General features: G+C 35.3%; 1 protein-coding gene across 3 annotated transcripts in view; it reads right to left on the minus strand.

The window, feature by feature from the left end:
- Positions 1–2,270: 2,270 nt before the first annotated feature.
- ANKRD50 (ankyrin repeat domain 50) overlaps positions 2,271–14,210 on the minus strand; it is a 50,238-nt gene continuing 38,298 nt past the window's right edge. For all 3 annotated transcript variants that reach the window (XM_017852612.1, XM_017852610.1, XM_017852611.1), the window contains 2 exons: positions 7,188–10,738; positions 2,271–5,723 (listed from right to left, as the gene is read on the minus strand). In XM_017852612.1, coding sequence (XP_017708101.1) covers positions 7,191–10,738 — 3,548 coding nt within the window. In that variant the 3' untranslated portion in view covers positions 2,271–5,723; positions 7,188–7,190. The remainder of the gene's footprint in view (positions 5,724–7,187; positions 10,739–14,210) is intronic.

Here is a 14,210-nt window from a genome sequence, read left to right on the forward strand (position 1 = left end):
TTAAATAAGAATCTTTGTTTATAAAAATGTCATTATGAGAGTGAAACGGCAAAGCACAGAATCTAAGAAGACATTTGCATTGCATATGCTATAAAAAAAAGACTTAAATCCAAAGTATAAAAGAATTTCTACAAGCCAAGGAACTCAAGGGGAAAAAAATGTGCAAATTTCTCGACAAGATAGGATATCCAAATGGACAAAAATCGTATGTAAAAGTGGCTGATTCATTAGTCATCTGGGAAATGCAAACTAAAACCTCAATGTAATGCTAGTATAGAACCAAACAGAAGTAAGAAAAGTAAAAGAAGAAAATGAAATATCAAATGTTGGTAAAGATGTAGAGCGTAAAAGATAGAGAGTAAAAATTAATAAAATCATTTGAGGAGACTGCTGGGCACTAGCTATTAAAGCTCGTCATACACATACCCTAAAATCCAGTAATTTCATTCATATTATTAAAAAGAAATGTATGCACACGGATACCAAATATATGTACAAGACTATTACCTGCAGTATTCTTAAGACTCCCAAACTGGAAAGAATCCAAATGTCCATTAGTAGTAAAATATATTTTTAAAAAGTACGGTATATTCACACAATGGAATACTGTGCAACAATTCAAAAAGGACAAAACTGTGTAAACGAATTTCACAAATATAATGTTAAGGGAAAGAAATCAGCACAAAAAGGACCTATTGTTTGATTCAATTTATGTAAAGTTAAAAAAATAGCAGTTAATACTAATGGTAATGAAAGTCAGAAGAGTGGTTTTCTTTCTTGGGGGTAATGTCTGGAAGTGGTAAGGTAGGTTTCTCAGATTATAGTTATAGCCAACAACTTGATCCAGGTGATAAATAGGTTTGTTCAATTTGTAAAAATTTATAACATAGCAACTTAGGATTTGTGTGTTTTTCCTAAATATCTATGTTAGAATTCAATGTAGGTTTACAAATGAAATGGGAGTAACAGACATATCCATTAAAATGTGGCATCAATTCTATCAGGAAATATACCATTATCAGTGTTCACACATCCAGACCAATAATGAGTAAAAAATATACGCATACAGGGGTCTTCTAAACATTACAAATATACTCTTCTAAGAATCCAGCCCTCAAAACTTAGCTAACTTTTGCCAGTGTGGTAATAATAGTGTGAATTTAAGAGTGGAAATGTAAACATGCAGTAAATTTCAAATAATTTTATTTTAAAATTGGATAATTACAATTTTACTATAACAGCAAGACTGGCAAGCAGAGGCTATCTCTAGGAATTAAGATTAGCACAAATATTTGCACAATAAATGATTTTTTTCCCAGAAATTCCACAACATAATCCTCAGGGTGTATCTCACCACTATTACATTCAGCCCTTCCTATCTGCGGATTCCGCATCTACAGATTCTCCCAATTGTGGATGGAAAATACAATATTGGAGAGATGCAGAATATGCAAATACAGGAGGACAACTGTGGGACTTGAGCATACACAGATTTTAGTATCCACCTGGGTTCCTGGAACCAATCCACTCATGATACAGTGGGATGACTGTAGTTGGAATCCTTCCAACTGCTACAGCAAAGAAGTGAAAACATTAGTCATCACCAAGTTCTCAGTGTATTTCCTTGGACCATTAGCTAGAAAACTCCATGTAAGTTTATTCAGCTACCGGTCTGTTTTTAAATTCTTCTATGTATATCATACATTTGTGTTTAAACACATTTTGTCATATGATTTTTTAGAATAAGATTTATATTAATTCAACAAACTTACAAAAAAAAAACTGCAGAACACTACAATTTTCATGAAATTACTGAACAGAAGATACCTTGTTGGCCTTTTTAGAAACCTCTCTTTGGAGTAATAGGATAGTCATTCATCAGTAAACAGAGATTGTTTCCAGGACTCCTGTTGGATACCAAAATCCTCAGACACTCCTGTCCCTTATATGAAATGGCACAGCATTTATATATAATCTACGCATATGCTTCTGTATGCTTTAAATCATCTCTAGATTACTTACAATACCTAACACAATGCCTACACATCACTTCATTCAGGTGGACTCAAGGTAGTATTTAGCACACAGCAAATTTGTTTTTCAGAACTTTAGAATTTTTTTTTCCGAATATTTTATCTGAGATTGGTTGCATCCAGGGAGGTGGAACCCACAGATTCAAAAAGTCATGTGTGTGTGCATACATACAGTGTGTGTATGCTGTGTTCTGGTAGGGGAAAGAGGTCATGAAGAAGTGACTCAAGTTTACTGAGTGAAGAAACACACAAATTTTATTTAGAAAATGAATGAGCATATTTGCAACAAACTCCCAAAATATCCACCATAAGATGGCCATAATATTCTGATGATCAAGGAGCACACATGTACAAAATTTATTGGATTACTGCAATTCTCAGAGGCACAAAACCTGACATGTTGTGATGTAGTATATAATCAGTCGTAGGGTGCGGGCGGAAAGAACATTAAGTCCTTAAAACGGCTTAGGAAGACAAACACTAGATCTTTTTGTTTTTCTACCTTCCTTTGGACAGTGTTATATTTCCCTTTCTTCTTTGCAAAATGTTTCTAAATTCATTTGCTCAGGATGTATTTAAGATAATAACTTAAAACAACAGTTGTTTACACTCTATGCATATCATGCATGTTCTACTGGTTCAAGGACAAAATTAAAACAAGATTTTCTCTGTAAAGCAAATATATTTATTATGCACTTTCATATACATAGGGATTTTTTGAGTAATATCATACAAGGGATAAAATAAAACTTTTACAATGTGAAATTCAATGTACACTTTAGGCTATTTACATACCCCAAACCAAAGGAAAAATAAAAAGAAAGCATTTGTTTGCAACTACATTTGCTGAGAAGTGTAAATGGAGGACATTAAGCAAAACAAATATTTGCATAGCCAAACAATATTGAGAAAAGTATTTACTTCTATTTTTTTAAGTATCAAACTATTTTTTGGTGAGAATTCCAGTGAGGGTGAGGGTGAAGACAAAGAACAAAAAATATTCACTGTACTTTGCAGTACACACTGATTTCAGGTCATTTTTCCTTCCAAAACCTTTCTTAGAAACATTCAGATTTTTATTTCATTACTGTACTTTTATCACTTTCCTTATTATAAACTCATGATATTTAGGGAACAGACACAGACGGAATGTTATAAAAATGTTATAAGCACATGCCATCATAGTTGTGTAGTGGCAACAGCTGATTTATAAAATTTAAAGATGTTAATTTCAAAAATATCTATTAAGGAGTTTTATATTTGGAGGACAATTTTACTTTTAATAGAGCAGAAGCCATTTTCATTTAGAGTATTAAATCCCCACAGAAACAAATAAGCAAAGCAGGGCATCTCCAGCACCCATCCTATCATCCTTATCCTAACTCAAAGTCATTTATGTTCTATTCTAAAACATAATTTATATAAAAAACATCCCGAGGAATACTTACTTTTGAAAATCGTATTTTTCCAATAGGTTCTCTTCCTACCAACTGCTTCAAGTGTATATAGTATGGATATGAAAACATTTAGCTCTTTGAAAACATAAATCCCTTATGCAATGTCATATCTTTGCCCTTTGGACACAAGGTGCAATTTTGTAAAAACAATAAAATTAAATAAATACAATTTCAATAATTCAAAGTTAATAGAAAACTGGCAGCTTTCAGGGTTCTCTTTCTAAAGAAAAATACATGTAATAGAAATTAGAGCTTCATCCTCTATAGTAATGTAAATGTACTGTATTTATGAGTAAAGTTGGTTCTAATAATAGTATGTGTTCATATTTATTAATAGACTCATTAACACTTTTAAGGCTACTTTGCAAGAGTCCTATTAAGTGTATTTAATAAATGTCCCATAGGGACAAGAATTCAATACTTGAAACATTCACATTTGAGTTATTAATATTGCCATGTCACCTTAATATCAATTGAACTTATCAACTTATCTCGTAGTCCTCACTATGACTCACAGATGACAGACAAAATGAGTTTTGCTGACTTTAAAAAATAAAAGCGAGAAAAGCCTTACAGTAAGATTCAAGTGAAACATTTATCATAATTACACATTTCTATTTCTACGAACAATGTATCACGTGTCCTTCATATATGAAGATGACATTACTGACCTTTGTTACTAGGACATATTCTAAAGATTTTGTTCTAGAAGTATCAATGGTTTTGTGCTGAATCTCCAAATTCTCTTTCCTCATTCCTCCTTATCAACAGTACATGAAAAGAACAGAATTTCTGGGCTCTATAAGATTAACAGGCCCATTCTAAGATCAAATTCACAACCTTGGCTTCTGAACTGTTATGACAACTTTTCCAGACATATAAACGACCCATCTAACCTACAGCTCCACTGATTTAAGAGTAAGGAGACTAAGGCTGTGGGTCACATGCTCATTTGAACCTATTTTACCTTCCTTGTCATGAATTTCTCTCTTAACCCTGGCATCCAGCCGTCCTGCATGCAAATGTACAAAGAAGAAAACAGGAAAGAGTATGAGGATAGAAAAGTGCAAATCCATCACTATTAAGTCACAATAAAAAGTACACGTGCTATGATTGACAGGTGAGTGGTGTCATCTGTGAAGGACAGCACATTTTATATTCATCAAGAATAATCATTCATCCAACCAAACCATTAAAATTAATCCAGTTGATTTTGAGTGGGGCTATTTTGGTCATGCAGCAATTTACAAAATAGAAACAGCTGCGAGAGAAGCCAGCAAAATTAATTTATTTAGCCAGGAGGAAGAGGTCAGTTTAGTCAATGAATTATTCAGGGATCAAAAATCTACCCTTAGATAGTCAGGTGCATTTCTCTCTGCACACACATGAGACTGAGGCATGGCTTTGTCCCTGAGAATTTTCATGCCTCAGGAATGATAGTCTGTCTTCTTAGAGGTGGAATGACAAAGTGAATGGAAGGTGAAATTGTATCCCAGTGGATGAAATAGGACTTTGTTCTGCCTACAGACTGGTTGGTTGTTTGTTCTGATATGTTTAGCCAGAGATGAGAAGAATTCTACTGGGAAAATCCAGATTTAAACTACTTAAAGCAGCTCCCTAAACTACTACAAAATATTTTTTTAATCTGCCAAGAAATCATTTTTTCATTTCAATGTGATATTTATATAGAAACTGATTTTTATCCAATGCTGAAGGTGTAGTGAACATAGAACAGTTGCAAGATTTGTTTTATTGAGTAACATTTTTAAAGATACAAGAAACAGGCCATACACTACAATACAATGTGACTAAAACAGTATGTTTAAGTTTCTTTTGCCACAAAAAGAAAAAAAAAATAAATACAAGGAACACTGCCTTTTCATATATATTTGATCATGGCACATGCACATTTTTAAATCAAATCTTAACTTAAAATACTCAATTTTTCTTTTCAGCTTTTATCAGGGAACTGCAGTATGTATCTGCATTTTTAAAAAGTGCTTATTCCTGTGTAGTGAATACAAAGCACACAAAATGAAATTTTTTAAGCACAGAGGGTTACACTGAGAAGGCAGCCTTACTATTTAGGCACATTACAGTAATTAAGGTAACTGTACTGCAGAGATCACATTCTTCATTTTTTTTTTTTCCAGCAAATCAACAGGCATATGTTTTTATCCAGTAGCTGAAGAACCACTCCATCACAATGTCTTCTGTTTCACAGAATAGGAAACTAATGCAAAAGTTAAAAAAAAATAATAATAATTAATTTCTACATTGTATTACAGAGCTACATATCATTTTAAAACTTTATATAATACATTTACCTCTCCTTATCTTTATCTATATATTTACCATGCAAAGCACACAGTAGACTTAACTATTATTTAACTTATAAGGCACTTTTTAAATTCCACAAAATGTTTACCTTAATTCTGGTGTTTCATTTTTAATATGTATTTATACTTTGCCTTTGAAACAGATATCATGAAAGTTGAAACGATGTACCATCAGAACTAATTATTTTAAAAATGAATTGCATTTGGGGACTGAATTAACTACTTTATTCAAATTATTTTTGAATGACATTTGACTCATCACTCCTAGATTCACACTGAAGGCTGTTTATTATTAGAAGATATGGGGAATTTATCTTTAATAGTATTTTACCTATCATATCCCTAAAATATATTTACAAAGAAGCAGCAAAAGGAAAGACTACAATTTCGTTAAAGGAAGAAAATCATTAAGCAAAGTGGGATAAATATAGCTGCAGTGTAACCTAGGAAAGATCCCTAATAAAATCTTCAGATTTATCTCCAACATAGGAAATGTGCTTCTGAAAAAGCATCTAAAGTATAAAACTTTCATATCTATTTTTCTACTAACGTCCCCTGTATTATTAACGAAGCATCCTTTGTCACGGGGAGGAGAAATAAATATTTTTATTTAATAAATATGACTATTTTATCTAGGTATAAAGTGCCTTAAATACCAATATTGCAAAAACATCCATTTACCATTCTTCACATCTATGCTTTATGTGTGAAAACTTTACTTGGAAGATTCTCAAGAGATCATAAAACATACCTTCTACTAAGTTTTTTACTTCTTTCTGGGTGAAAAGGAAGGAAATTAATATTTACTATCTACTAAGTGCTACAGACATTGTTGTACTCAAACCAAAAAGATGAGTTTGAAACAGCCCCTCCCTCTGCCACCATCAAAATTGTTTCAAAAGGAGGAAATAACTGAATAGGAAAGAATTCTTAATCTGGGATCCATAAGTAGTATATTCATTCATTCGTTTGTTCACTTATTCAACAAATTTTTACTGGGAAACTACCATAGGTCCAAGTACTATTCCAAGTACATGAAATACGGTAGTGAACAGATAAAATCCCTAACCTCACACATGTTGTATTTTTAGTACAGAGGAGAAAAATAAATATAATGAACAAAACATCTCAAGTATTTTAAATAGTAAGTGCTTTGGATAACATAATGCAGGAAACGGGGAAAGGACTGCTAGAGGCAGGAGAATTCTGATGTAAAGGGGTGATGAGGAAGGTCTGGCCCAGATGACATCCGAGTAGAGATTAACTGAGGGAATTGGCCTTGTGATCAGGGAAAAGAGCATTCCAAATAGAGGGAACTACACTTTTGTTTTTTACTCTTTATGTTGACAAAATATTACCTTCTATAATGGTGTTTCCTTTTTATAGTTGAAGCTAGGGTCAGAACCTTCAATCTGAAGCTTCAGAGCTTGTTTAAGGCTTAATTCTGTCTCTGAGGAAGGGTATCCCTCCAACACTTCCTGATGCCCTCTATCTTGCATTGTTCGTGGGACTGAAACCCTACCAAGAAAAACCTGGTTGCTCTGAAGATGGTAATTTGGATTTGTCATTATTCCATTTCTCTTCTTCTGTTCCCCACTTTGTTGGTGAATAAGAAACTGCTGTTGAGATCGACCAATTTCCTGCTGAGCTGACGGTATCGTAATTTTGCACTGAGATTCTGCTGGCATTTGTTTAGGTGGTGCAGCAGTCCCGGATTTGGCTATAGGTCCTCTTTTATCAAACTGAGTCATTTCATATTCTAAAACCTTTGGCTGTGAAGAATTACTTTGTTTCGCTTTTTTTCCAGCTGATCCAGACTTGGCAGAATTTTCTGATTTCCCCCCTTTATTTGCTTTAGTTGACTTCAAACTGGGCTTTACTTGACTCCACTCAAATTCACTACTTGGTGAATTATGACTCTGTCCTAAGGACTGTGTTGTGGAAGATGGGGAAACAATTGACTGTCGACTTCTACTGCGTGGCAATGAATGCTGCTGAATTTGTTCTGTAAATGACAAGTTATGAAAGCTATCAATTGGCACTGTTTGAGCTGTTGCTGTAGATGAAGTAGTTCTCAAAGATGAATTTTTTGAGCTTTTTAGGGAATTATTTGACAGTGATGACTTCTGCCGGTCAACTGTAGAATCTGGAGATTCTGAAGGAGAACTAAATGCATGAGCTGGCCCATTAGGTAAACCACGTAACGAAGGCTGCATATCCCCTCCACCAGTACTACCAGAGCTATTTGATTTAATTGTTAATGACTGCATTTTTGAAGACACTGACTGTAGAGGTTTTTGTTCCATTGTGTGAACAGGTGATGGGGAACAGCCATTCAAACTAGATGCACCGTATTTTTCTAATAATTTAATTATTTGAGAATGTCCATTTTTGGCTGCAACACGCATAGCAGTGCGTCCAAATTGATCAGCATGGTTTGGATCAGCACCATGCTCTAATAAGACCTGCACAACATCAATGTGCCCTTCCTGGGCTGCAATACAGAGTGCAGTTGCACCTTGGTTACATGTATGGTCAACTATAGCACCATGCTCAATTAGTAGCTGAACCACTTTTACATGGCCCTGCCAGGCTGCAGACTGCAAAGCAGAGCGCTTTTCGTTGTCTGCAGCATTGACATCAGCATGGTATGCTATCAGAACCTGCACCATTTCCATATGGCCTTGCCAACAAGAGACATGAAGTGCTGTCCTTCCTTCAGCATCACTTGCTTCTACATTTGCACCATTTTCTAAAAAATATTCGGCCATTGTAAGTTGATTTTCTAAGGCCAAGATATAAAGTGTGGGCCTGCCATCAGCATCTTTGCAGTTAACATCAGCTCCATGGCTAAAAAGCAATTCAACAATGTCCCTGTGCCCTTCTAACGCAGCAACTCGCAGTGCGTTTCTTCCATCATAACCTCTTTGATCAATGTTAGATTTGTTTTCCAATAATATTTGAACACAATCATAATGACCCTCTTGTGAAGCTAATATGAAAGGGATTCGTCCATCATTGTCAATCTCATTTGTTCTAGCACCTTGTTCAATAAGTGCTTCACATATTAATCTGTGCCCTTCGAAAGCTGCCATGTGCAAAGGTGTCCATCCAGCATCATCTCTGTGATTTTCATCTAACCCTCTATCCAGTAGAGTACGTACCACCTCAACGTTTCCTTGTGCTGAAGCTATACTGAGGACTGTCCTACCTTCACTATCAATACTATCCACAGCTGCACCCCAAAACAAAAGTGTATTTACAACTGATGCATGACCCATAGAAGCTGCTGCTAAGAGGGGTGTACGACCATTGTTATCTGTGTGATCTACATCTGCTCCCCCTTCTAGAAGTAAGTCAACCACATCAACATGTCCTTCATAGGCAGCTACCAGCAGTGGAGTCATGCCATCTTTATCACAATGATCTACTTCAGCACCTCGATCGATTAAAAGGCTAACAACTGATGCGTGTCCTTTACTTGCAGGCACACAAAGTGCAGCTACAGAGAGTGCAGTCCTGCCATCAACGTCCTCATGATTTACTTCTGCTCCATGGTCCAGGAGGTGTTCCACAATCTCCCTATGTCCCATGTATGCTGCTGCTATCAAAGCAGTTCTACCTTCATTATCAGCTTTGTTCACTTCAGCACCATGTTGTAGCAAATTCAGAACAATATCCTCATGTCCTCCCCATGCTGCTGCTCTCAAAGCTGTTCGGCTATCAGCATCTGCACAATCCACTTTTACGCCAGCATAAAGTAGTGCAGAAACTACCTCAGTATGGCCACCCCAAGCAGCAGATCTTAATGCTGTCCAACCATCTTGATCAGTATGATTAATATTTGCTCCACACCCAATCAAACAATTAACCACCTTAGTATGTCCTTGTCTAGCCGCTAGGGTGAGTGGTGTATGTCCATGAGCATCTTCTATCTCTAAATTTGCTCCCCTAGAGACAAGTAAATTGACTACATCAAGACTGCCACTATATGCGGCATTAGCCAATAATGTTCTTCCATTTGAATCACACTGATTTACTGAAGCTCCATTATCTAATAATGTCCGAATGGAATCCTCTCTTTCTAAGGCTTGTCGAACTATGCATGATGTGCGATCGTCTTCACTGTTGACATGAGCCCCAGCTTTAACCAACAGCTGCAGTACTTCTTGTTCCTTGGGTATTAAAGTAGAAAGGGAATCTCTAACAGGTGTACCGTTCCATATCATCCACAGAGCTAACTCCGCTGTCTCTAATTGTAAGTTTGAGTTAATTAAGTGCAAGGCAAATTCTTGTGCTTCCAATGGTGTTAAATTCTTGGCTTGACAGGTATAACTCATGGCCAACATTCTGTGTCCTTCTGCTGCATTACATAAATACTTCTGAGTACAGTGTTTCACATCCAGAAGCCACTCTGCAAAACTATAGTGAAACAGTATTTTTGTATTTCCTAGTCCATCAACAAGAAGTTTGGAGAGGACATCTAACTTGCGTTGAAAATCTTCCAAAGTTAACGACATGTTTTTGGTCCATACTGCATGATATAATTCCGTTATGGTCAAAGGTCGGCAGGCTGCAAGAATCACATTCAAAATAGGCTGAACCTTTGCAAATTGTTTTCTTACAAAAAGTCTTTGGCATAGCCAGAGATATAAGCCGTTTAGAGTTCCTGGGATGTCACGAATTTCTCTTAACATAATAAAATTTTCTACAACTCCATCTAAAACTCGTTCTAGGTAAAGAAAGCATCCGCTGCTTTTAATGTGCAGTTGATTTAACATCTCTGCAGTTTCTTTTGTGAGGTGTTGTCGCAAAGCTTCTTCTTGATCTAAACGATGAAGAATGTACTGCTGAACATCCTTGACAATATATGCCTTCCGAAGGTCATCTAAACTTATTTTTCGAAAACCTAAAGAAGAGATAAAAAAGTAGATGTCATCAGTTGAAAAGGATTAAAGAAGTTACCATATCTTCAAAGATAATGTCTTCAACATATAATAAACTAACAAACAAATCAATTAATAAATTAATACTAATAAGCAGATCAATTAATACCTATTAGTATGTAAATCAGTTTTCTTTTCTTTCTGTAAAAGCACACTGATGGCAGAAAAATTTCATTTTCCTACCTACAAATCAAACTACTTATTCCTTTAGTAGCTTGGTGCCTCTCTCAACTCCATTGTAATAGATACTAATTAAGAAGCAGACAGTCTTACATAACCATAAAAGTATCCAGTTAACATTATCTGAACTCCCAAGTGATTAGGAAAAAAAGTTGCAGGAGATATAACAAGTAAGGTTTCTTTTTACGAAATATTTTCCATATAAATAATTTATATTAATTAATATTAATAATTTATATTAATCAAGTGCATAATTTATACACTTGAATGTACACTAGCCTTAATTATGTAACTGAATATTTACATCCAATTAGAATATTCAGTTATTGCATTTGAACTACATTACTGTACATTTTATCAAATTAAAATAACTAAATCTCAGACCATCAATAAATAGCTTGAACCAATTAAGATCCAACTTTTTGGCCAAATTATGGTAAAAAAACTTCAGCACTGTAAAATAAATAAAAAAATTTAAATCAACCTAAAAGTATACTAGCTATAGCTATTTTAAACTCATTTTAAATTCTTTAAAGGAAGCCATAATTTCACTGTCTAAAGGGAGATGACATCATGATGTACAGATATGAATTTATTAGATAATTGTGTATTCATCTTACAGAACAAAAAACTGCCGAGTGAATGAACTTACCAAGTCTCTAACATGACCAGATTTGCATTTTGAAGGAATATTCTAACATCTAAAGAAGAACTGGAGCAAGTCAAGACTAAGGGAAAAACCTTTTTTAAAGAGGCGGTGATAAACTCTAGATGAAAATCACTATGAGCCTGAACACCCATGGTGGTGGCAGCAGTTGTAGCAGCAGCAGCAAAAATAACATGATGGACTTGGGAATTTTTAATCAGAGCTAGATTATATAGTGTTTGGTGAATGTGGAGAATTAAAGAGAGAAGGAGGAGTTGAAGCTGACATTAACTTGTGGTTCTGCCAACAGGAGTGAAAAAGAGACCACTGAAGGACAAATAATAGGTCTGGAGAAAAAGCTGATGAATTCAATTTTGTAATACTAAGCTTTAAGTATGTAGATAAAATGGACAGTTACTGAAAAAAACAACCTACCAAGAATGAAATATGAATAACAAAGTTGTCCTAATACAGTCCTTTGTATATAGATTTATATAGCCCTAAATCTATATAAAAATAGAATCTAATTTTACATATGTGTATACACACACAATTATTAAATCCTTAACAGAAATAATTTCAAAAGATAAATTTCAAACAGACCTGAGTTTAAATGCTGAGTCAGCCTGATATGGTTTGGCTGTGTCCCCACCCAAATCACATCTTGAATTGCAACTCCCACAATTCTCATGTGTTGTGGAAGGAACCTGGTGGGAGACAACTGAATTATGGGGGCAGGTCTTCTCTGTGCTGTTCTCGTGATAGTGAACGAATCTCACAAGATCCGATGGTTTTAAAAAAATGGCAGTTGCTCTGCACAAGCTGTCTCTTTGCTTTCTACCATCCATGTAAGACTTGACTTGCTCCTCCTTGCCTCCGCCATGATTGTGAGGCCTCCCCAGCCATGCAGAACTGTAAGTCCATTAAACCTCTTTTTCTTCCCAGTCTTGGGTATGTCTTTCTCAGCAGCGTGAAAACAGGCTAATACACTTCCTCTTACCATTATGTATTTTTAGTATATTTTTTAAATTTCTCAGGCCCAGCAGAATGGCTCAGTCCTATAATCCCAGTACTTTGGGAGGCTGAGGCATAGCTGAAGCCCAGGAATTTGAGACTTACCTGGGCAACAAAGTGAGACCCTGGTGTGCACCTATAGTACCAACTATTTGGGAGGTGGAGGCAAGAGGATCGTCTGAGCCCAGGAGTTGGAAGCTGCAGTGAGCTAGGAATACACCACTGCACTCCAGCCTGGGTGACAGAGCAAGACCCCACTTCTAAGAAAAAAAAAAAAAAAAAAAACTTATCTGTCTTCTCTGCAAATCAGTTAGTAATCTGTGAAATTTGCTGTCAATCCTGTTAAATACAAAAATACATTTTTTTTGTTCAAAGTAGATACATGGATAATATTTTGTAAACTTGAAAATATTTGAAATTGAATTTCTATTGACTTCATACAAGGTAGATAATTTTTAGGGTGTGCTTGGAACATAGCTCTTATTGAATTTTTCCCTCGAAATCATTTTGTTTTAGCTTGTTTTATTATTTCTTTTTTTCCTGAACTCTTTTATTATTTTTTTCATCCTGGAGTAGAAAAATTTTGCCAGTATATCTCTACATCTATTTATTTTGTATTTATTTTGCTTGGAAGAGAGGCAGCTTCATCGATCTTTATCTATTGTAACTTTTGCAGCTGTGTTCTTTTTCACTTCTTAAATTTAATTTTTACCTGTGTAAAAGTAGTGTATAAATATCAAATACACTGATTTAAAAAAATACACTGATTTAAAAATGTCTCTCTACTCCCAAATCCCAGTTCTCTCACCTTAGAAGCAACTACATTCAACTCCTTTCACTATTTCTTCTGCTATTTGCCACCATATTACTAAATAATGTGTTGTAAATAAATTGTTATTTTCTAAATTTAAACAATTATTTATTGACTTTGGACTATAGAAAATATCTAGCTCTGTTACAACTCCTCCGCCAACCAAATCAATAGTTATCTCTCACTCAACTTTCTTCACACATTTTTGGTCAAATCAATATTTGCTTTCTCCATTATCATGGCTATCAATTAGGTCAGATATATCAAGTAATTGCTCAATTCCATTTATATATTGCAGACATTTATTTATTTATTTATTTATTTATTTATTTATTTATTTGTTGAGATGGAGTTTCGCTCTTGTCACCCAGGCTGGAGTACAATGGTGCAATCTCGGCTCTCTGCAACCTCTGTCTCCCAAGTTACAGCAATTTGCCTGCCGCAGCCACTCGAATAGCTGGGATTACAAGTGCCCGCCACCACGCCCAGCTAATTTGTGTGTGTGTGTGTGTGTGTGTGTGTGTGTGTGTGTGTATTTTTTGTAGAGACAGGGTTTCACCATGTTGGCCAGGCTGGTCTCGAACTCCTGACCTCAAGTGATCCACCTGCCTCATCTTCCCACAGCAGGCATTCTTTCTGAGTATCTCCTCCCTCCTCCCCAAGCTGAACTTGTGGAGCTCTAGACCTTCAGCACAGCTGATATCCTGAGACTTCTCTTTAACCTTATCTTGGGAATTTCCTTTGTCACTTTTGTTTGTCTCTCTTTTTGTTTTATTTTTCTTTC

The sequence above is a fragment of the Rhinopithecus bieti genome, unplaced genomic scaffold (genome assembly GCF_001698545.2).
Source record: "Rhinopithecus bieti isolate Rb0 unplaced genomic scaffold, ASM169854v2 scaffold_33326, whole genome shotgun sequence".
Classification (NCBI taxonomy): domain Eukaryota; kingdom Metazoa; phylum Chordata; class Mammalia; order Primates; family Cercopithecidae; genus Rhinopithecus; species Rhinopithecus bieti.